This window comes from Malassezia pachydermatis (assembly GCF_001278385.1).
Source record: "Malassezia pachydermatis strain CBS 1879 chromosome Unknown scaffold4, whole genome shotgun sequence".
NCBI lineage: Eukaryota > Fungi > Basidiomycota > Malasseziomycetes > Malasseziales > Malasseziaceae > Malassezia > Malassezia pachydermatis.
The window spans coordinates 24436-47205 of record NW_017253141.1 but is presented as its reverse complement, the minus strand read 5'-3'; the positions used below and the strand labels follow the sequence as shown (position 1 = coordinate 47205).

At 58.4% G+C, this 22770-nt stretch overlaps 11 protein-coding genes across 11 annotated transcripts; 7 read left to right on the top strand and 4 right to left on the bottom strand.

Moving 5' to 3' along the window:
* Window positions 1–23: 23 nt before the first annotated feature.
* Malapachy_3749 (thioesterase family) lies at window positions 24–623 on the top strand (the record flags this gene model as incomplete). Its single annotated transcript, XM_018138208.1, has 2 exons — window positions 24–326; window positions 360–623. The coding sequence occupies 2 exons, from the start codon at window positions 24–26 to the stop codon at window positions 621–623; spliced, it is 567 nt and encodes a 188-aa protein (XP_017991993.1).
* Window positions 624–652: 29 nt separating this feature from the next.
* On the bottom strand, window positions 653–1679 carry Malapachy_3711 (cleavage and polyadenylation specificity factor; the record flags this gene model as incomplete). The annotated part of the gene is made up of 4 exons (XM_018138172.1): window positions 653–861; window positions 931–1016; window positions 1045–1138; window positions 1172–1679. 4 exons carry the CDS (start codon window positions 1677–1679, stop codon window positions 653–655), a joined length of 897 nt encoding a protein of 298 aa, XP_017991772.1.
* Window positions 1680–1776: 97 nt separating this feature from the next.
* Window positions 1777–4284, top strand: Malapachy_3739 (putative ubiquitin-protein ligase; the record flags this gene model as incomplete). Its single annotated transcript, XM_018138198.1, has 1 exon — window positions 1777–4284. The coding sequence occupies one exon, from the start codon at window positions 1777–1779 to the stop codon at window positions 4282–4284; it is 2508 nt and encodes an 835-aa protein (XP_017991698.1).
* Window positions 4285–4311: 27 nt separating this feature from the next.
* Malapachy_3725 (hypothetical protein) lies at window positions 4312–8291 on the bottom strand (the record flags this gene model as incomplete). The annotated part of the gene is made up of 2 exons (XM_018138184.1): window positions 4312–8218; window positions 8278–8291. The coding sequence occupies 2 exons, from the start codon at window positions 8289–8291 to the stop codon at window positions 4312–4314; spliced, it is 3921 nt and encodes a 1306-aa protein (XP_017991730.1).
* A 126-nt stretch (window positions 8292–8417) lies between these two features.
* Malapachy_3747 (set protein (protein phosphatase 2a inhibitor)) lies at window positions 8418–9236 on the top strand (the record flags this gene model as incomplete). Its single annotated transcript, XM_018138206.1, has 1 exon — window positions 8418–9236. The coding sequence occupies one exon, from the start codon at window positions 8418–8420 to the stop codon at window positions 9234–9236; it is 819 nt and encodes a 272-aa protein (XP_017991999.1).
* A 400-nt stretch (window positions 9237–9636) lies between these two features.
* Window positions 9637–13884, top strand: Malapachy_3717 (tcb3-protein localized to bud-enriched; the record flags this gene model as incomplete). Its single annotated transcript, XM_018138177.1, has 1 exon — window positions 9637–13884. One exon carries the CDS (start codon window positions 9637–9639, stop codon window positions 13882–13884), a length of 4248 nt encoding a protein of 1415 aa, XP_017991777.1.
* Window positions 13885–14021: 137 nt separating this feature from the next.
* Malapachy_3722 (ankyrin repeat protein) lies at window positions 14022–15578 on the top strand (the record flags this gene model as incomplete). The annotated part of the gene is made up of 1 exon (XM_018138182.1): window positions 14022–15578. The coding sequence occupies one exon, from the start codon at window positions 14022–14024 to the stop codon at window positions 15576–15578; it is 1557 nt and encodes a 518-aa protein (XP_017991736.1).
* A 107-nt stretch (window positions 15579–15685) lies between these two features.
* Window positions 15686–17323, bottom strand: Malapachy_3702 (arm repeat-containing protein; the record flags this gene model as incomplete). Its single annotated transcript, XM_018138164.1, has 1 exon — window positions 15686–17323. The coding sequence occupies one exon, from the start codon at window positions 17321–17323 to the stop codon at window positions 15686–15688; it is 1638 nt and encodes a 545-aa protein (XP_017991822.1).
* Window positions 17324–17545: 222 nt separating this feature from the next.
* Window positions 17546–19223, top strand: Malapachy_3713 (prp3-domain-containing protein; the record flags this gene model as incomplete). Its single annotated transcript, XM_018138174.1, has 2 exons — window positions 17546–18208; window positions 18240–19223. The coding sequence occupies 2 exons, from the start codon at window positions 17546–17548 to the stop codon at window positions 19221–19223; spliced, it is 1647 nt and encodes a 548-aa protein (XP_017991774.1).
* Window positions 19224–19269: 46 nt separating this feature from the next.
* Malapachy_3732 (traub-domain-containing protein) lies at window positions 19270–20806 on the bottom strand (the record flags this gene model as incomplete). The annotated part of the gene is made up of 2 exons (XM_018138191.1): window positions 19270–20732; window positions 20761–20806. The coding sequence occupies 2 exons, from the start codon at window positions 20804–20806 to the stop codon at window positions 19270–19272; spliced, it is 1509 nt and encodes a 502-aa protein (XP_017991703.1).
* Window positions 20807–20963: 157 nt separating this feature from the next.
* Malapachy_3719 (rib1-gtp cyclohydrolase ii) lies at window positions 20964–22769 on the top strand (the record flags this gene model as incomplete). The annotated part of the gene is made up of 1 exon (XM_018138179.1): window positions 20964–22769. The coding sequence occupies one exon, from the start codon at window positions 20964–20966 to the stop codon at window positions 22767–22769; it is 1806 nt and encodes a 601-aa protein (XP_017991770.1).
* Window position 22770: the final 1 nt, after the last annotated feature.

Below are 22770 nucleotides of genomic sequence, written 5' to 3'. Positions count from 1 at the left end.
TAGTAGGTTCCGTTCTATCCACCATGCCGATGCAATCAGTAGACGAGGCTGCGGCCATGATCGAGCAGATGCTCGATGCAATGATGACATCAGAGGACTCTTACAATGTGGCTACATTGAAAAAGTCCTTCTGCTTCCTCACACACTGCGAGCGTGACGGTGTGGTTTGGCGCGGCGGCTGGCGCTCGGTGAGTGATCGCCCGAAGCGTGCTCGTCGTGCCATGGTGCGTTTCCGTTTGAAGGTGGCGCCGCACATGGCCAACCCCTTCGGCACGATGCATGGTGGATGCACGGCCACCATTGCCGACACCCTGTCGTCCTTTGCCGTATGTACATGACGCACCAGACTGACCTACTAGCTGCTTTTGCACTGCAGCGGTGAGCCCCACGAGCCCTGGACAACGATGGGCATGTCGCAGACGCTGAGCGTGCAGTACGCTGCCCCCCTGTCGATCGGTACGTGGATCGAGGTGGAAGCCCGCACCATGTCGGTGGGCCGTGCTGCGGCTCTTCTGCACATTGACTTTTTCGCGCTCGACAGCCGCGATGGCAAGCGTGTGACCCACGCCGCCACGGCCACTCATACCAAGATTGATGTGAGCAAGCCTCATGCGAAGCTTTAATTTCATTACTGCCTGCAATGCATAGTTAACTAGCGCCAACGATCACCGCTACGATCGAATCCACTACCACCACCGCCACGGAATCCGCCTCCCATGCGACTGTTCGGGCATGCGTTGGCAAAGTGATTATACTCGCCGCACTTGTAGCACTGTACATCGGCTAGTTCACGCTTGCGTGCTGATCCATCTCGTATAGCCGCAGCGGTAGCCTTGCGTAGCTCGGCAGCCGCAGCCCAGTCTTTGGCGGGAACAATGACACGGCCAGTATGGGGATCGGTCGGAAGTTCTTGAATGCCGGGCGCTCCACCAAAGGCCTCCGCCATGGTAAGAGGACGGTGGGTCAGTAGAGGCGTGGCTGCCCGCGATGCTGGCGATGGGTACAGAGCCTTGATACTGCGCGTGTTAGTGCATCCATACGTACTGTCCCAAGTTGCACTCAGGTCCGAGGGGGCAGAAGCCAGCGAGATAGTACGGGCACGCCATCTTACGAATGTGTTTCTTCGGACAGTGCGGACCTGGCATGTGTCAGTGCGAAAAATAGGACGTACCAAGTTCGCAAAACCCACGCTCGTATCGCTCACAAGCACGTCGCTTAACACTGGGGTCAATATGGATATAGAGGCATTCATCTGCCGAGTTGCAGAACCCAAACGTAGCGTAAAAGCGGCACTCTGGCATGCGCCGCAGATCGTATTCGTGCAAGTAGTCACATTGGTCGCCCTTTTTGCATAGGCCACGTAGCCAGTGCTTGCATACCGTGCGACGAGACACGTCGCGCGTCTTGGTGGTGGGTATCGAAGGCGAGGGTGTGATGCAGTGGCGCAGTGTACACCGACTACCCCAGTCACATTGGCCTTTAGCTGCAAAGCGTGGACAGAGATCATCAGCGCTGTCAAGCCGTACTTGGAGCTCTCGTTTCACAAAGGGCTCAAAATCAAACTCGTTATGTGGCCAGTCGTTGTCAGTGGGCGGCCTACGCTGCCGTAGACTCGAAAATAGGGTATTCGTAGCATGACTGGGCACGTAGTCTACGGGGAGACTAAGGACGTGCGACATGGTCGTGGATGAAAATGCGGCCCAAATTCGGCGGACAGGCTAGGTCTTTGTGAAAGGCCTCCACCTCTTCGTGTCAAACGGTCATCACGCATGGTCCATGCCACCGTCGCCACGCAAGTCGGCATGGGCACGCCCTTCGGCTTCTAGCTCAGCCTCTATTTCAACATCTGCCTTTCCTGACCTGGCTTCGGCGGCTCAGCAGCCTCGCTCACGTCGCGCTCGCGCAGCACGCTCGATGTGGGAAGAAACAACGTCCACCTTCAATCCGTATCCTTCCCGCATCGATGAGTTGAATGCACGCGCATCGCAGTGGCGCAATGCAGGGCGCACAGCGCGACCTATTGTGGATACTCCCAGCGAGCGGCAGGAGGATGACGAAGAGGAGGGCGATACGTTCCTTGATCTACGTCGGCCTCGTACGTCGCCACCCCCCCTCCCTGTGCATGGCGTAGCCAGCATTGTCGTGCGTGACAAGGCGCCAAGTGGCCAGATGGGCGCTTGGGCCCATATGTACTATGGCCAAGTTACCGGCTCTGTGGTAGCACACTGGGAGACGTTGCATGCCTCGCACACGGCGCCATGGCGTAGTATGCCACCCACGTTGGCGTCCCAGGAGGCATGGCTGGACGATGCCATCGCTTCCATTCGGGCCAAGGCTCGCGCTCCACAAAAAAGGGACGACTCGCCGATTCCGTCGGATCCGTGTCCTTTGCCTGCATCGCTCAGAGACCTGGAGTCACTACAAGCGCTGGGGCCTACCATAGCCACTTGGCTGCAATCACCGGCAACATGGACATTGTTCACGGAGACGCACCAAGCCGTATCGCAACTGCTTTATCTTTGTGCCTCTGATACCCTTCCTCACGAGGTACGCGAAACGTGGCGCGCTAGCTTTTCATCAGCGTTGGACGTGTGTGCCTCGCGCTTCGATGCTACATGTGTGCCTACCAAGCCGATGGTCGTCCTCTCTGCCCTGCTTGTCGCTGGGGCCTGCAACTCACATGCGTGTGTAGATGCCTGGGTCGTGCACATGGACGCCTCGATGCGTGCTGCCATGGGTGCAATGGATGCAGAGGCGTTTGCACAGCTTCTTGATACGCTTACGACGACGCTTAGCTGGCACTGGGCCTCGATGATAACAGCATCAGCCACTACTTCTCCATTTACGCGCGCACCGATCCCTTGGCTCGTTCGTGCGCTCATGTATGCTTGGCAAGCCAACGAGGTACGCCCGGTGCGTATTCCCTCGCTTCGTTTCTATGTCGCCGCGACGGAGTTGCCTTCCATCGTGCACGAGTATACGTTGTGGCTGCATGGAGCTGCAACTCTGTGCGATGCGCCGTTCTTACTCACGCTGGGTGCCAAGGCCCAACTTCTTGCATGGGAGGCCCAGTGTGCGATGCGTCAAGCGTCGCATCACGCATGGCTTGATGCGATGGAACGGCCAGCCGGCGTGGCGCCACCGTCGCCCTCTGCGTCTACAGGCACATGGGACGTATCCGTCTTGCGCTCGCACATGGTAGACGATGCGCTAGATGCATGGCGGGACGTGCCGTACGGCGCTGTGCACCGTCCTTTGCATGTGACATTTCGTGATGAGCCGGCGCAGGATGCGGGCGGGCTACGCAAAGAGTGGCTCCAAGTGCTCTGTGACGAGCTCCAGCATGATGCGTGCTGGTACGATCTTGGGACGCAGGAGCCTAGTATGCAAGGTATCCTATTCCTTGATCCATCTGCCGTGTCGTCGCCCAGTGCCCTGGACCGATTGAGCTTGCTAGGCGCTATCATGGGCCTTGCGCTCTTCCATCAAATTACAGTGCCGCTGCGTCTGCCCCGTGCGATGTACACGCTTCTCTTGGCGTTAGCGCAGAACGAGGCTGTGCCATGCACACTTGAGACACTGGACGATGTCCAGCCCACGTTGGCGGCCGGACTGCGCCAGCTTTTAGCCTGCGACGCGAGTCAAGTTGCAGCGATGCACTTGACATGGCAAGTGGATTCGCTGCATGGCTCGCATCCTCTGTGCCCCGATGGTGCTACACGCGCTGTGATCGCAAGTGAGCGACAAGCTTACGTCGCACGGCTGTGCACCTACTTTTTGTGGGAGCAGATTCAAGTGCCTTTGCAAGCCCTTGCGCGCGGGTTTGCCACTATCGTGGGGGCGGCTGCGCCACGCTCGCTGCTTGCGCTCCTCTCTGCGGCCGAGCTGGAGACACTGTTATGTGGACGGGACGAAATGTACTTGGACGTTGAAGCGTTGCGGGCGCATACAGAACTGGTCGGTTTCCCAGACCGGTCTAGCAACGAAGCAGCCTCGGTGTATGCCAATCTGGATGCCTTCTGGGCAGCCTGGACGCACCTGCCACCTGACGAGCAGCATGCGTTGCTGGGCTTCATTACTGGGTGTACCCGTGTTCCGGCGCTAGGTCCACGTGTACTGGGACTGCGTCTTCATCATGTGGACGCGGAGGTGGGCGCGGCGCGGGTGCCATGGAGCAGTACCTGCACATCTACCTTGTTCTTGCCTGTGTACACCAATGCCTCGACGCTGGAGGCCAAATTGCGGATTGCCCTGCGGCACAGTACAGGGTTTGGCTTAGCCTAGGATTCGTGAATAATGATATCTATCTCTCTATGACGATGCCCACTTGTCTGGCTGCAGCGCCAATACACGGCGGAATGCCGCGTCACGGCCCAGCACGGCTGGCAGGCCTACGCTCTTTTCGTTGTGGGCGAGGACCAGCTCCATACCCTCGGCGCAGTGTTCCAAGACAGGTGGCGTCTTCCGTAGCTTCTTTATGCTCACCACATCGTCCATAGGGACGTCAAAGAGGATATGATCCAGCGAGGGAATGCGAGCCAGGGGGACAGGCGCCATGGTCAGCGACGTACGTCCTGTGCCCATCATCTCCTGCTTCACCATTGCCGCAATGGACGACGGCGATTGGATCGGGTAGAAAGGCCGACCTTCGACCAAATGACTGAGCGTATCCAAGTCTGTCTCTGTAAGGCCGGGGCCAGGGGCCAAAGGTCGTTTCGGGCCGTAGGATAGGAGGAATACAATGCGCGTGGGGAAGACTAGCAAGTGCCCCAAGCGCTTGCGGTACACGGCCAGGAACATGCCGTCAAACTCATCGCCCAGCTCGTCCGGCCTCCGTGACGCCGATACAGGGGCACTTGTTAGCACACGTGGGATCGCCGGACTATTTGGCGCGGACGAGAGCGCTGCAGGGATGGCCGGCATGGTCGTAGAGCGAGGCTGCACTTGAATCGGCGGTGGAATGTCAGACAGTGCTTCTTCCACTGACGTTGTGCCAGCACGCGACACGACGGACGCTGGCGACGCCGTAGCTGAGGTCACGGCCGGCGGAAGTAACTGGGTCATGCGATGCGGAACGTAGGGCGACACTGTGCTGCTCTGTACCTCTGTGGGCTGCACGGGCGTTCGTGGCCGCGTAGGCGTAGTCGTTTTCGCTGGGCTCCATGGACGCGGCATCGATGCTGCTGCTGCGGCCGCCGCGGACAAACTCTGGACGGGCGCTGCGCCGATGACTTGTTCCTCGTCACGACTGGGCATGGCACGCATAGCCGGTTGAGAGGGCGGGGAGGCGGACGACAAAGGCCCCGACTTGCTGACAGTAGGTGGTGTATGTACGCGCTCTGGCATCGTGGTATCCGCACGCCACCGCTCGACACGCGCGGCAGGTGCCATCGAAGATTCAGCCACCGAGTCGAGCTCCCATACAGTGCCGGCTTGCGAGCCATACTCCGATGCGCTATCCACGTCAAGCGCACGTGGTGTGCCTCGCGACGTAGGCGCCTCGTATGTCTCTGGCCATGCATCGGTTGGGCGCATGCGCGATACGCGTCCACTTTCCTCCCGCTCCATCATCGAGTGCCGATGCGAGCTACGCAGCTCGCTACTATGCTCACCCCGACGTCGTCGTGGCTCTTCGTCCCATGTCGGCATCGCGCGAGACGTGCGACGGCGAACTGCATGATCCATATCGCTCGGCGGCGAGAGCGGCACATCACTGCGGTCGTCGTCCAACGTCGAGAGGTACCGCGACGAACGACGGTGGGACGGACGGCTGCTGCGATGAGCCTGTGACTTGGAACGCGACAGGTACGGCGCGTCGTCCATCCCTTCCTCCTCCCATGCATGCAATGCACGTGATGAGCGGCGGTGCAGGACGCGTGTTGCATCGTCCACGTCTGCCCAGCGATGCGTCGTGTGTCGCGTAGGTTTGGCGTGCCGAGTGCTACGACGCATACGTACCTCTTCTTCACCGATAATCTTGTTGTGTGCATCAATCCACTGGCCACGGCGACGCAGTTCACGCTCGGCCTCCCAGTGCGTACGCGAGAGCTTCTGACGTAAGTACTCCTCGTCGGTCGGTACACCTGCTAGCACGCTGTCCAGCACAGCGCGTATCGTGGCATAGGGCGTGGAGGGATCGGGCATTCGCGTGCCGGTGGTCTCGCTCAGCAGTTCTACCATGTTGCGCCAGTAACCGTACTCAATGAGCGGCGCCACCACAAACACCAACAGACCCACCAGTAAGCCAGGCAGGCGCATCAGCATCCACGTCGTAATGTGCATACTAATCAGACCCAAGAGCAACAGCCATCCAAGATACCGCAATGTCAGCAACGGACTGCGCCACAACATCAAGTTCTTCACACGCTCATGCATATCGGCCAGGCCATGTGTTACAACAAGCACCTGATCGCCGACCTGCTGCAGCGTCTCTCGCGACGGTGCCATCGTTAGCATGTTCATGCCATCAGTGGTACGGCGCATGAGCGATTGCTGGCTTGTAGAACGTGTCATCCCCGTCGCATCGCTTTGGCCAGGGGCCGTCGGCGGTAACTGCCATACACGGAACGTGGCCACGTACAAAAATGCAGCCAGGAAAAACACAGCGAGTAAATCACCACGCCACCAAACAATGACATAAAACGCCGCCAAGCTGCCCGTCAACCATCGGTTTTCCCAACGCCAGATTTTGCGTAGCGTCGCAAAGAGGCCCCAGTACAAAATGTATACATTCACAGCCAGACGCGTAGCATTGTAGTTCAAGACTTGCACACGGCCACGATCACGCGCTACCGACATGGCCATCATCCTGCGCTCCACATCGCGATCCAGCTCCGTCGGCGCTCGCACCTCTGTAAGGGCCAAGGACTGAGCTGGCGATGCAGGACGATCCTCCCGCGGTGCACTGGTCGGCATAGGCGACACGGATGCGGCAGCATCCAGCTTGGCGTACCGCGGCGATGCCAACGACGAGCTAGGATGACTGGGCGTCGTGCCTACACTCATTGTGGCCGCTGCTGGCACAGCCTTTGCCACAGCCGGCGAAATAAGCGTAGGAAATGCTTCTTCCGTCTTCATGCGCGAATGGAGCAGTGTCGAAGGCGCTGTCCAGTCATCCTCCTCCTCGTCCTCCGGCTCTTCCACCTCCGTCGCAGCACGAGGCCATGCATCAGCGATCGACTCACGGTGCAGGTCCGCCATGCGGTGCGTAGGCTGCACCTCTTCTTCCTCGTCATTGTCGTCCACAGACGCTGCCAAAGGCACATCATCGTCTTCCACCTTCCGCGATGGCACATCCACGCCCGCTAGGGACCTCGTAGGCACAGTGTATTCATCCAACAAAGCTTGCTCGTCCATTTCATCTAGCGGCAGCGTATCGGCCTGATCATCCAGCGCGGTCATCGTTGTCTCACGGTCTTTCTTCTTCTTTTTCTTCTTCAAAGTAGGATCTTTCTTGGTATCGCGATCCTTCTTTTTCTTCTTCTTCTTCTTGACTAACTCCCCATCTGGCCCCACTTCATACTCGACCTTCGACTTGCTCTTCTTACGAGGCGCAGCTGCTTGTACTTCGTCGTCATCTGGCTGCTTATCGGCCGCCACAGGATCCGCTTCCTCGTCGTCCATGTCATCTGTCGTGAGGCGACTCATTGCTTTCGCTGCAGCGGTAGCCACTGAGATATCGTTCTCATTCAATGTATCCAAGGGCTCGTTCGTCGACTGCAGCACAGTCCGCACACGAGGCGCTGAAGGGATCGTCTTCGGGGCATCCTCGTCTTCTACATCTGCCACCGACGGCATAGGCACACGGCGAATGTTGGGGTGCTCTTTCTGTAGATCATCAATCCACGACTTGTCTTCTCGCGTTTGCATTTCCTGCAAGAACGACCGCGTGGGAGGCATCGCGCCTTCGTCATTGAGCAATGTCCGCACAGCAGGGGCCACTTCCGGCTCAGAATCGGTCCAGTCGTCCTCGTCGTCACTCTGTCCTAGTGCGTGTCCATGCAAACTATTTTTTTGCAAGGCGGATAAGAGCGTTTGAGACTTGTTCGCACTCACAGGCGGAGCAAAGGCGCCCGGCGGCGGTGCAGCTACTGAGCTGCCCAAATCGTCCACAGACGACCGTGGTCGCAGCATAGACGACGTACCAGTGTTCTCCGTCGCTGTGTCATAGCGCCGTGAGCGGACCGCAGCGGGAGCTCGCGATTCCATCGTCAGGGCGCTAGTAAGGTTGCGGGGGGCGAGCAACGCGAAGGAAAAGCAAGGGGTTTGCGTACGTACCCACTCACGTACATTGCAGAGGGGGTGGGGAAGGCTACTTTAACGTGCAGGCGCTGACTCATGCTCACGTTATAGGGAAGTGTCGACAAATTTTTATGCATCGCCCGTCCGGTCGCGCGGTGGCCATCTATTCACACGCCATGACCCGTCAACCAGAGATCGGCCAAATTCCCGACACCGTCAAGGACGATATCAAGGCACTCGAGAAGGAGTTTGATGCTGCTGAGATCCAAGTGGCCAAGCTTATGGCTAAGCTCCACGACCCAATCTTGAAGAAGCGCGCTGACGTTGTGAGCAAGATTGAAGGTTTCTGGCCGCAAGCACTGACCAACTGCGTGTCGACCAACGTGTACATTGATGACGATGACCACGCTTTGCTGGACCACCTCACGAAGATCGACGTGGTGCGTGATCCAGAGGACCCGCGTGCGGCGAAGATTGAGTTCCACTTCTCACCGAACGATTTTATTGAGGACAAGGTACTGGTGAAGGAGTTCAAGCTCGCGCCTGATGCGGGTGAGTTCTCTGCGCAATTCGACTTTGCTACAGACACTGTGCCTGTGAAGACGCCCATTTCATGGAAGTCGGATGCGGTGAACCTGTCGAAGCTCAAGCCTACGGTGGGTGACCTTCCCGCGGACCGTGAGGACGAGGAGGAGGACGATGAAGTTGATCTGGAGGCGGACGACTTTGAGCCTGGCTCGTTCTTCTCGAGCTTCTTCGACAGTGAGAGCGCGCAAGTGGCTGGCAGCATCGGCCGCGCTATTGTCGAGGACCTGTTCCCGAACGCTGTGCAACACTTTGAGACGCCCGCATTGTTTGAAGATGAGGATGAGGACGAGGATGAGGATGAAGAGGATGAGGATGAAGAAGATGAAGAGGATGAAGACGATGATGATCGCGAGATCGACCTGGAGGAGGAAGAGGCGACGCGTCCGAAGAAGAAGGCGCGTAAGTAAAGTAGTAGTCTATTAGTCTGTGACTATGCTTCATTCTATTTCTGTATGATCAATATGACTCGTTTGTCATAGCATCCATCATAGAGGTGCCTGTGCTGTTGGCGCGAGGAAATTCTTTTTTTGACTTGCATTCCACTGAGCTGCTGTGCCTGAGCGTTCGTCGCACGTGAAGCGGACGCGGTCGATAGGGCATGGCGCGAGCGGCGTCTTAGTATCGCTTACGCAATGAATTCATGTCCAACTGAACGATTGGCCCTTCGCGCGCGTCGAGCCAGCAAGCGCGGCCTTTTGTGCTGCTCCACCTGCCAAGTGTAATGAAAGGACCGACAACACTTGCATTTTATGCTCGTTCCCTCCTCCCTCCCTTGTGTTGTTGGTGCCTTGAGCCTGGGTGAGAGAGATGGTCTCGCTTCATAACCCTTTTAGTAAGGGAGATAAGGAGAATGAGCCGCCGTCCGACCCTAAACAAGTCCAGAAGGATTTTGCGCACGAGCTAGAAGCGGAAGGTGCGGACGTCAATGTCTTTGACGAGAATGCCTCGCCTGAGCAGAAGGCGCGAGCGGCCGCCAAGGCGCGTCAGGATATCCAACCTCGCGGTGAGATGGCTGAGCTTCAGGAAGAGAAGAAGCGTAAGGAGATCGAGATACTCAACCGTGAGTGTTCCTCTGATCTTCAAGGTCGTCGTGTGCGTGCGGATGTCGGTATTCGTGACATTGACGAGGCGAGTCGTCAGCGTGGCCAGCTAGGCGGGGAGTTGCTTGTGCCTGGTGCGTTGCCAGCGGGTTCTCCGTCTGTCAATATCCCTGACTGGTACACGGTCGGCTGGATTGGTGTATCGCGTCGTATGCTCGGTATGAAGCCTGATGAGCTGGATGTGCAGCGTGCGCAGTTGCGTGACACTGACATTGTGAGCTCGTTCCTGGAAGATGCGTACTATGGGTACCTATGGTTTGACGCAGGTGCAATTGTTGGCGCTGTCATCGTGACCTACCTCATGACGCGTTTTGGTGCTGGTTGGGGTATGGCGATCATTATTATGGCCGTGGCAGGCACGTACTACACGACCTCCGTGCGTCGCACACGGCAGCGTGTGCGCGATGATGTGGCACGCGAGCTTGCGCGTCACCGCATGATCTCTGAGAACGAGACGGCGCGTTGGATCAACCACTTCCTGGCGCGGTTCTGGCTCATTTACGAGCCTGTGCTTTCGGCCACCATCATTCAATCGGTCGATGAGGTGCTGCGTGATAATACGCCTGCATTCCTTGACTCGCTGCGCCTGACCACGTTTACTCTCGGTACCAAGGCTCCGATTGTGGAGTATGTGCGTACGTTGTCCGACACGGACGACGACATTATTGTAATGGACTGGAAAGTCAGCTTCACGCCCAGTGATGTGGCTGACCTGACTGTGCGTCAGGCCTCGCGACGAATCAACCCGAAAGTGGTGCTCACGATCCGTGTCGGTAAAGGTATGGTCGGCGCTGGTCTGCCGATTCTTGTGGAAAACATGAGCTTTGTGGGTACTATGCGTATCCGCCTCAAGCTGATTTCCAGCTTCCCTCACGTGCAGATGGTCGATTTGTCGTTTATGGAGCCGCCCAGCTTTGACTTTGAGTTGAAGCCCATTGGTGGTAGCACCTTCGGCCTGGATGTAGCGGCGTTGCCGGGTCTCTCGGGCTTTATTCAGAACCAGGTGCATGCGTCGCTTGGTCCGATGATGTACAACCCGAACCAATTCTCGCTGAACTTGGAGGATATCATGTCGGGTACGCCTCTCGATGCTACAGTTGGTGTGCTGCAAGTCACCATTTGGTCGGCGCGTGATCTGCGGCGTGTGTCGGTCATGGGCGGCGAGCCGGATCCCTATGTGTCCATCTCGCTGAACGATGGCAAGGAGATTGCTCGAACGGGTGCCAAGACGGCTATTTCGCAGCCGACGTTCAAGGAGACGAAGCATGTGCTGCTGAAAGAGCTGCAAGGTCTGCTGTCGCTCACAGTCATGGACGACAATGGCAGCCGCCCTGATACGCGTCTCGGTGTGACACGCTTTGACCTGTCATCGCTCATGCAAAACCCAAATCCTGGCCAGCTGAACAAGGCGATCATGTATGACGAGAAGCCCAGTGGTTCGGTGCAGTACTCGCTGAGCTACTTCCCAGTGCTCAAGCCTGAGAGTGCGCCGGATGGCACGCTGCTCCCGCTGCCGGAGACGTCGGCGGGTATCATGCGCCTGACGCTGCACCAAGTCCGTGACTTGGTCCCCTCCAAGACGCTGGAGGGCTTTATGCATCCCAAGGCACGCCTCTCGCTGAACAAGAAGCTCATCAAGGAGACGGCTGTGATCAAGGATACCCATGACCCGATCTTTGAAGAGGTGCTGGAGTTCTTCATTACAGATCGCTATGGCAGTACCCTTACCGTGGACATTGTCGATGCGCGTCCGCTGGCCAAGGACGCCGTGGTCGCCTCGCTGAATGTGCGTGTCGACGATATTGTGCATGCTCGGCAGCGCAAGCAGGACTGGTTCCCCTTCCCGAACAACGATCGCGCGCGCTTGCGCATGTCGGGGCAGTGGAAGCCTATCTTGATGTCGGGCAGCATCAACGGCAGCAACAGCTACCGCCCTGCGATTGGTGTGCTCAAGTTCTGGGTGCGTCGTGCGAAGGACCTGAAGAATGTCGAGGCTCTTTCTGGCGGCAAGTCGGATCCTTATGCGATGCTTCGTGTGAACAATTTGGTGGTCAGCGGCACGAGTGTGATTGACGACAACCTGAACCCCGTGTGGAACCAGGTGCTGTATGCGCCTGTGCACTCCACCGCGGAGGTGGTGCGGTTGGAAGTCATGGACTACCAAACCTCGACGGCCGACCGTACGCTTGGCTACTGCGATCTGCCTGTGAGCAAGCTGGCCAGTGACAATGTATCCGACAGCACGTATCCATACCAAGGTCTGGGTCGTCAGGCGCACCATGAGCCGCTGCGCCAGCCGAACGGCACGACCAAAGGCACGATTGACTTTGATGTGGAGTTCCTTCCGTCCATGCACGTGCGCGGAGCGAACTTCTTGGAGCAGAACCGCCGCCTGGAAGCGGAGCGCCGCAAGGCCGAAGGTCGGGCTGCGCCGGCCGCGCAAAACTCGCTCTTTGACTCGCCGGATGCGATCGAAGCGGCGGGTGGTGCGACGCGTGCTGGTCACGCGACTACGTACGACGATGACATGGAAGATGACGATCCAGATGCTGGTATGGACTTTACGAATGAGCAGCTGCTCTCGTGCCCCTCGGGCATTGTCGTGTTCAACATGATCTCGGGCAAGATCGCACGGCCTCGTGCGCAGTTGGAGGTCGTATTTGATGACGCGTACTGGCCGGCGTACACGACGGAGCGACGCAAGGCGGAGTACGACTGGGATGAAGTCGGTGAGGCGGTGGTTCGTGAGTTGGATGTGTCGAATGTGTGGTTCCGTCTGCGTACAGGTCCGCGCGACTCGGATGTGTTTGCCGAGTGCTCGATGCCGACCAAGCAGCTGCTCGACGGCACGCTGGACGAGCCCATGGAGCTGACGTTGTCGGCTACGGGTGAAAATGGCTCGATGGATCCGTCGCAGCTGCTGAATAAGCCCGGCAAGCTGCAGCTGGATGACATGAAGATGCATGCGCCGTCGATGAGTGACATTACCGCGATGCCCGGCAAAGCCGTGGAGAAGGGTCAGTCAGTGGCGACCAAGGGCATGGAGATGACGTCGCAGCTGGGTCAGGGTGAGATCTTTGCGGCCGACGGTACGAGCAAGATCAAGATTAGTTGCCGCTACATCCCGATGGATGTCCACTTGGAGCCTGTGGAGAGTGTCGTGAACCAGGGTCTGCTCTCGATCGAAGTGCTTTCGTGTGCGAACCTTTCAGTGGCCGACCGCGGCGGCAAGTCGGATCCGTACGTGCTCTTCCAGGACAACGGCGTGACTGTCGCACGGACCAAGACCGTGAAACGCAACTTAAACCCGACGTACAACGAGCAGCTGCCCGATGTGTTTATCCAGTCGCGGCTGACGCACGAATATGTTTTCAATGTGCGTGACTGGGATCAGGTGGGCGCGTCCGACCCGCTGGGCAAGGCCGTTGTGAACCTGGCGGAGCTGGAGCCGTTTGAGACGTACGAGCGGACGTACCCACTCACAGGCGAAGGCGCGAACGATGACAGCTCGATCACCGTGCGTCTGATGTTCCAGCCGCAGTACCTCAACAACCGTACCCACAAGCTGAACCGGCACTTGGTCGGCGACGTCGCTTCGAATGTCATTGGCGGCATTGGCGGCCTGGGCCGCGGCGTAGCGACGGGCGGCAAGACGTTTGGCCGTGGCATCATGGGCGTCGTGGGCCTTGGCAAGAAGGGCAAGGACGAGGAGGATGCGGAGGCCGCTGCGATGGAGTACGCGGCGATGCACCAACCGCCTGAGGCTGCGGGCAGCATGTCTCCAGGGCCCGCCGGCGGCGAAGCGCATCCTCACCACCATGACGTCATGTCGATGCACTCACGGCAGGGCGGTGGCGATGCTGGCTCCATGCAGGAGACAGTGAGTCTCATGGAAGGCGGTCAGCATGCTCGTCGGCGTCATCGTCTGCACAATCCTTTCAAGAAGCGTACATAGTCCAAGATAGATCGCCGCATCGATCCAGCGTCGTGGAGCCATCGCCCGATTCATCCCATCGGGCTAGGGACATGTGGAGAGAGGGCCCCGCGCGCGCGGGGGGCCATACGGCCCTCCATTTGGCCTCGTTGCGAAGTATGCGGCGCACTGGTGGGCGACATGGCGTCGTAGGGCTTCGTCCCGCGTCGCCGCCGCCGCCGCCGCCGCCTGCCACGACGACGACGACGACGACGAATGGGGATGTATCTAGCTCGGATACGCCTGCGCCCAGTCTCGGTCTGCATCGGGCGGCCAGCCTAGGCAATGCGCCGCATGTGCTGTATGCGCTCGAGAATGGGCAGCCGGCGAACGATGTGCTCCATGGCATCACGCCTCTACATGTGGCGGCATGCATGGGCCATACGGCATGCTGTCATCTCCTCCTACGCTATGGGGCCGATGTGAATGCACCCAAGGGCAAGTCGAAGGCGCCTGGCCCTGGCATCGAAGGGTCCACGCCCTTGCACTTTGCCGCGGCGAATGGGCACACGGATGTGGTGCGTCTCCTACTTGCGTACGGAGCGCAGACACATGCATTGGATCGCGATCACCAGACACCAGAGATGCTCTCTGTAGCGAGTCAGCATCCGGCGTGCGTCTCGCTGCTGCGCTCCGGCGCGTCCACAGAGGCATGGGACGGCATTTCGCCGCTTATTCACTCGCCTTCGTCCTGGAGCGACGGTCCTTCTCGACCGCCTTCACGCGAGCCGACGCCAAGCTGGCAGCACAAATCGCCCGCGACACTGCCGCACGATGTGCTTCCGAAAAAAGACTCGCCTGCGTTGGCCTCGACCATGGCGCCGTCGCCCGGCCCTGACACACGACGGCGAACGAGCATTCCGACGTTCTTGGAAAAGGCCTCGCATCCTGCTGCGTCCATCCGCGCTGCGCTTTTCTCCTCGTCGACGCCGCCTGCGCCCTCCATGTCCCCGGCGCCTGGGCGCTCCGAGGACGCGCCAAGCACATCTTGGACCTCGCGCATGTCGAATCGGGCTAGTCTGACGCACCTCTTTCGTCGGAGCGTGCAGAGTCCCGACGACGTAGGCACCGATGCCGAGGCGCCACGCGCCGTGCGTATGAGCAAGACAGAGTCTGGTGGGTTTGTGCGAAATCGCGCTCGTTCGAAAAGCTCCGCATCGGTCTCGACCTCGACGCCGCCGCCTGCTACGCCGCTCTGGCCCGCGCTCGGCTCGCCCATCCCGAAATGGTGGCTTCACAACTCGCCTGACGTGCATCGATGGCCGGCTAGCACGGCTCCGGAAGCTGCCCATCGCCTACGCAGCAACAGTGTCTCTGTCTCGCAGCCGTCTTCGTCCGATGAAGCCACACGACGCACCCGCGCCAGCTCGGACGCCGCGTCCAAGCCGCCAGTGTTGCCGATGGGACCGCCGTCGCTGGCGCCCGCCGCGGTGCCTCGCGACATCGCCAGAGCCCCGTCGACCTCTCCACTCCCCCCGCCCATCTTGCCCTCGGACCTAGCGGGGTTGCCGGACCTGAAGGAGGCGTCCACTGCGTCTGCGTCTGCGTCTGCGTCTGCGCCTGCACCTGCGCGCTCCGCCCTAGCCATGTACCTGGCGCAGGTAGGCTCGACCTTACCGCCCACGTCGGCCCCCGCCTCGCGCTTCGCGGAGAAGGCTCCCCCGACCTCGCTGTAAATGCCACGTGCGGTACTACGCCCACTATATTGTACAGCGCGGATCTACTACCATACCCAACCCAACGACGACACGCGCTTCGTCCTATGTTACGCCACACATCAAAGTTACGACTGCATGTTCTGAGAAGGACCGAACTGGAAGCCCGTCTGCGGCGCTGCCACGGTCGAAGGGAACGCAAACGCGCCCGTGTTGCTCACCTGCGGCGCCTCAATGCCTGTATCTTGCTCTTCCTCGTCATCAGGGAAGTACTTATCCATGATGTAGAAGCATTTCTTGTAGATGTCAAAGTTGTCATGATTCTGAAGCGCATGGATCGTCACCATACCACCGCACTCTTCAATGTACATCGCATACTGGTTCGTCGCACCAGGTCCCATCGTCTCCTTGTCCTGCTCGCCGATCTTGAGAATGTTCTCCAGACCGTCCAGCGCTACTTGGATGATCTTGTTGTCCATACACTTGAGCAGGTCACACAGCGGCTTGATGCAGCCCTGCGACACCAAGTACCGGATCTGTTGCGGCTGCTGCAGACCACCACTGGTCGCATTGCTAATGGCCCAGCACGCCTCCTTCTTCGTCTTAAAGTCCGCATGACTAAGAATGTGCACCAGCGGCGGAATGATGTTCGCATCAATCACCGCCTGGATCTGACTCGGCGAGCCGGCCGTAATGTTGCTGATCGTCCAGCACGCCTCCTTTTTGATGCCGTCCTTCGGCGAGGAAAGCAGTGCCAGCAGTGGCGTCAGCGCGCCACTCGCCACAATCACCTGCGTCTGCATATCGTCACCCGTAACAATGTTGCCGACCGAACGCAGCGCCGGCGTCTGCACCGCCGCCGAGGGGTGCATCAGCAAGTCGACCAAGCGGCGGCACACACCCGACTCAATCACCGCCTGAATTTTTTCATTGGCGCCGTCCGACAGGTACGAAATCGCCCAGCACGCATCAATCAGAATCTCATCGTCCATGGCATACACAAGCTTCGTCAGCGTAGGCAGCGCAGGCGATACCAACTCCCACGCCGGCTGCGGGTTCTTGCCACGACAGAAATTGCTCAGCGTCCATGTCGCATTGCGCAGCATGCTCACCTTGTGGTCCTCGCTCAGCAGCTCCAGCAGCGCATGCATACCGCCCTGCTGCAGCACAAAGTCTCGGCACTTGGTCGAGTCACCTGCAATGTTGCCGAGCGCCCATACAGCCTGCTCACGCACATCCAGCACGGGCGACGAAAGCAGCTCGATAAAGATCGGCACAGCGCCGCAGTTGATGACCACCTGCGTGTGCTCCGACGTACCCGAGGCAATGTTGGTCAGCGCCCACGCCGCCTCAAACTGGATCATGCTGTGGGGACTACGCAGGAACTCGACAAAGCGCGGCACAACGCCACACGCAATCACACGGTCGATGGGCGGGTTCTTCTCTTTCGAGAGCAGCTTGCGGAACTTGGTCGTCGCTTCCAATTGCTGGTCCAAGTTGTCGCTCTGCACACCCTGCACCATCGCCGGAAGATCCGACGTCATCTTCATGTCCAAGTCATCATTCACTTCGTCCTCTTCGTCCGAGTCAGGCGCGTCGGAGATTTGCTGCAAGTTGAGGTTGCGGCGCTTCGCCATACTCTCTTCACGCTTCTGACGACGGATTTCAACTTGCGCCTCTTCACGACGGCGACGAAGCTCATCCTGCTTGAACACACCCTTCGCCTTGTACGTGTCCTGGCGCCGACTCGAGTCGCGGAATGACATGGCTGCCCGGTTTGGATAGTCACGAGAAAGCAATCCTGCGGGTCCGTACCAGCGGTGCTCTTCGCAAAAAAAGTGGAACTCCAACACATCCTTTTAGGCCCTCTTCCTGTGTTTTTTACGTCACGTGATATATGCGTGCACGTAGCGCTTGCGCGCTGGGCGAACGACCGCCTGACGACAGTGCGATTGAAGCGTAGCGTCAGTGCGTCGGAGGTGTCAGCCATGGCGCCCAAGCGACAGTTTCCAGGGTCAGGAGATGACACAGCGTTTCCCAGCGAAAAGCGCAACAAACTCGATGCACCGTCACTCTCGCCCACGCTGGGCGACTTGAGCAAGACCATTGAGGAAGCGCGGCGACGTGCCATGGCCGCTTTCCAGAAGTCTGGCTTGCCCGCCAAACCCAGTGCACCGCCTGCTCCTCCCGTGAAGCCAGAGACGAGCAAGGCAGCGGATATCACAGCGCCGACGCCAGCACGTGCGCCTGAATACGAGAAGCCTGTGGGTATTCACCCCCTCCTACTAGGCGACGCCGCTCGCATTCAAGAAAAGTTTCGGTCCCTGGCCCCCAAGTTCGCCTCGATCCAGGCGAACAAGCGTGCGATCCCTGGTCGACCTGCGCCTCCTACCACGTCGATCTTGGATGCGAAACCTGTGCCGCTGAAACCCAAGAACCCTTACCTTGCACACGAAACAGACAAGACCGAGGGTCCAAAGCCAAAAAGCATGCATCGCGCTATGCAATTTCACCGGCCTGGAAAGTATATTATGGAAGCAGAGCAAATCCGTCGGGACGAGAAATTGGCTGCGTTGAAAGAGCGCATTCAGGAAACGGCTCGGAAAGCGGGTTTGCATGATGAGCTGCTCGACGATGAGCGCATCCTCCGCGTACGTATATGGCATAAGCACTCACACGCAGCGTCCAGAACCCCCAGCCGCAGAATGGTGGGATGTCGCTTTGCTGCCGACCAAGTCGTACAGCGATGTTCCTGACGTGCCATTAGCACCACAGGCATCACGACCGCCGACCTTCCCTCTGATCGACCAAGATACCTCCCCTGTGGACCATCTCATTCAGCATCCGATCCCCATCCCGCCGCCTACGGCGAATATCAAAGTACCATCACGTGGCGTGATCCTGACCAAGCAAGAGATGAAAAAGATGCGCCGGCAACGTCGTGCAGCCGAGCAGCAGGACAAGCGCGACCGCATTAAAATGGGATTGTTGCCGCCTGACCCACCGAAAGTCAAGCTATCGAATTTGATGCGTGTCCTTGGCCAAGAAGCCGTCGCAGATCCGACCAAAGTTGAGGCGCGTGTCCGCCGTGAAGTGGCTGCACGACAAGAACAGCACGAGCGAACCAATGCGGAGCGTATGCTGACCGACGAAGAGCGACGTGATCGGCGGATCTACAAGACCAAGGTGGAAGAGGCCAAAGGTATTTGGTGCCACGTCTACCGCATTGGCCGCTTGGAAAGCCCCTCGCATCGCTTTAAAGTACGCAAGAATGCACAACAGCATCACCTGAGTGGCTTGATTCTTACGCATCCTGATCAGGCCTTGGTTGTCGTGGAAGGATCAGCCAAGGCGCTTAAGGCGTACAAGCGCCTGATGCTTGTGCGTATTGACTGGACAGACCCTGGCCGTCCACGGCAAAGCAGTGTCGAGGGCGACGACGAGGAGGCGTCCGTAGCTGCGGACGACGCACCCGCGCTCGACTTACAGGGCAATACGTGTGAGCTGGTCTTCGAAGGGCCCGTGCGTGATCGATCCTTCCCGCCTGGCTCCTTGCGCATGGAACACTGCCCGACAGACTACAAACTCAAAGAGCTCTTAGGCCCGAAACTGGCTGGCTACTGGGATGTGGCCAAACGCTCAGTAGCTGCTGCGCACGAATTGTAATTGTATACATAGTCCCTCATGATATTCTCCTATGTACGAACGAATCTTATCCCAGTAAACGGAAACCATCGTCGACAGGTACATCGTCTGTCGTCTCCACTGTCTCTTCCACGACAGCAGGCGCCACAGACGCCAAACGCGTAAACAGACGTTCAATTTGCGCGTCGTCCCATTTTGTATTGGGAATAGGCGGCATAAAGCTTTGCACCTTTTCCATAACATCGTAGCGCAGGCGACGGCCTTTGGAGGCACGGACATCCACAGTCCGCTTCCGCTTGCGCGATTGCAATGCATCAGAGGCAGTAGCTGACATACCTGCCTCGACCATGCTGGCATTGTCGATGAGATCACGCAGCAGCTGGGCATAAAAGTCGCTATCGTCAAAGACATCTGGATCCACCTTGGTACTTGTGTCTTCGTCGTCTGTAGCGGCTACGCCCAATCGCTCTGTCCCTTCGCCACGCCATACACGAGTCCGATCAATGAGGCGACGAAGGCCTTCGCCTGCGAGGGCTTGATCGATCTGCTCGACGACGCCTTGGTTCATAGCACGCAGTTGAAGGCGTGCAGCTGCACTAGTCCCACGAGAGTCTGGCGCCGCTGCGATCTTGGCGGACCAGCGCGCGAGAAGAGCACGACGTTGTGGCTCGATGATCGATTCCAGCGTTGACAGGGCTTTGGAAGCACTCGCGTCAGGGTGCACTGTCGCTAGCTCCTTGGCCAGCGAAGGCACATTGGTTTTCCACAGCTGCGTCCGAATCGTTTGCAAATTCGCTGCCAGATCTTCGAGCTCTACAGCAGCCGCATCCAAATCATCGCGCACTTCCGGCGCCTTGTCCAGGTACGTATCCCACTGTGATGCCGACGGCATACGGCCTACGCTTGTAACAACTTTCTGCAGAGCAATACGAAGGCGCAGCGCTTTCTCCCAGTTGCGAATCTGCTTTTGGACTTGCCGCCCTTTCTTAGCGTCTTGCGATCGCTTCGCGTGAAGTTGCTGCAGCAAGGTTTGCGACTCTTGTTGCTGCGTCGCAAGGGTATCGGCTGTGCTATGCGTATCCTCCATGGCAGGTGTAGCTCGAGATTTTTTCTCGGCCTTCTTGGGTGGAACGACAAGCTGTTGTTCGTCGTCGTCATCGTCGTCTCCATCCTCCTCTTCAACCTCTTCCTCGTCGCTGTCGATCTCGCCCTCGTTTTTTTCCTCAGCAAGGCTGTCATCTTCGTCGAGATCTTCCCCCTCGAGGCTGTCATCGCTTTCAGACGTGATCTCCTCATCGTCGTCAAAATCGTCGCCGAACATCTCTTCGCGAGAAGTTTTGATACTCTTGTATTTCGGCTGGTCCAATGCATCCGATTCTGTGAGGCGAGCCTTTCGACGCATTTGGCTAGGGCCCATATCGACGTAGTGTCGTCGGGCCTCGGTCGCCTCGGCCTCCTCCTCACCGGAGCTGGCCTCCTCCGCCTCCGAGTCTGAAGGGTTCACATATGTATCATTCTCAGGATCGATAGCTTCACGTAAGTCTGTTAGGATACATACTCTCAGGTGCGACGTCCAACAGCTTGTCCAAATCCAGACGCGCCATCGTCGCGAGGCTGCACCACTCGACACGGCGCAGACAAAATTTTCGTGCCACCCTACGCTTATGTAATATACACTCAGGCAACTAGCGGGGTCATTGCTTAACACCGTCGGCCACGTTGGCGTGCGGAGACGAGGGCTGTAAAAAAGGCATGGTTACGATGGTTGCAGACGAGCACCATCATCGCGTTGATCCGCGTGATTTGGATGTATTAGATATGCTCACATCTCTTCCACCGAGTCACGATACACGCCCATTGCCTCCGTCCCAACTTCGCGTATTGGACACCGTAGCCGGTCTTCGCCGGCCGCCTATCGATCCGATCGTGTTGGCTGCATCTCTCAGCTCCGGCCCTCAGGTAACGCGTCATCACTTCCACCATACCTTTGCCGATCCTGCATCTGCTCATCTATCTGGCCACTCGCAGCAGATGCGTGTGAGTGAGCGCCGGCGGCAAGAAGAAATGATGCATCCGCCGAAGCAACACGAGCATCCATCCAGCTCTATGTTGCATTCGAGCGATGCCGAGCTGGAACGTCGTGCATTGATGTACAGCAAGCAAGCTCCACGCAGCCTTCGACTCCAGCGTGAGAAAGACGAGGCCAAGGTCGCCTCGGTTACGGGGGCCTCCACGGAGCCAAATGCCAAGACGCCGCTTGTGCTGCCTGGCCGTGATGTGAAGGCCCCTGTGAAGCCTCTGCCACCGCTGGAAGTCCGTTGCTGCGGTCGAACACGCGTGCCCACGCCGCATGGTGAAGTGTTTTGTCATCTCTACCGCAATAACCACGATAGCAAGGAGCATATGGCGCTGGTGATTGATCCGGCGCAGAATCACGAATCCATTCAAGACAAACAGCGAAAAGGCTTGCTGAGCAAGCCCCGACATCTACGCAGCCGCACGCTCGATGCTGTGTGGCATGAAAACGAGACGCCTATGGAGCGCTTGGTGCGTGGTGCCTATGTGAACCGCCTTAGTGAGGCGCACCAGGAGGTGTCGCAGCCTGGCGATGCGATCAAGCATACCAGTGCCGATGAATCGGCGCCTGCACCGCTCGTGCGGATCCACTCGGAATGCTACACGGGCGAGACGATTGGCAGCCAGCGTTGTGACTGTGGTGAGCAACTGGATGAGGCCTTGCGCATTATCAGCACCACTATGACACATACGAAAAGCGGGCAGCCTGTGCCGCCTCGTGGTGTTGTGGTGTACATGCGACAGGAAGGCCGTGGTATTGGCTTGCTCGATAAGCTACTGGCGTACAATCTACAGGACATGGGCCACGATACCGTAAGTGCAAATGTACTTCTTGGCCACCTGCCTGATGCACGCCGCTACGATATGAGCAGTGCCATTCTACGTGACCTCGGTATCGAGGAGTGTCGTCTGCTTACAAACAACCCTGAAAAGATGCAAGCCATGGAGAGCGAGGGCATCCGTGTGACGGAGCGCGTGCCGATGGTGCCTCGTATGTGGCAGTACGCGCATCAGCATGACCACATGCATGCCCATGCTCACCATAATGTGCATGGCACACACACATCACGCCGTAAGCTCTCGAAGCGTCTCAAGGACAAGCCCCAGTCGAAGCTGATTGAATCCCTCGCGCATCCCAGTCGTCCGTCTCGGCCGAGCAGTGTGATCTCGCAGGCGATGGATGCGTCCTCCCTGGGGCTCGGTGGGTCGTTGGACGATGCCTCATCGAACGCGGTCTGGGACGACGACGAGGATGTGTATGACGACGAGGATGATATCGAGAACGAGTCCGACGAAAGCGCGGGTAGTTTCTACTCGCACACGCAGCGAAATACTGGCGCGACATTGATCGGTGGCAGTGTCACACGTGGCACAGACCTCGAGCGTTATCTGCGCACCAAAATTGAGCGGATGGGCCATATGTTAACAGAGCCTACGGCATCGTCCGCTACCAATCCTATCGTGCCCATTCCGCCATCTGACCAGGTTTAGT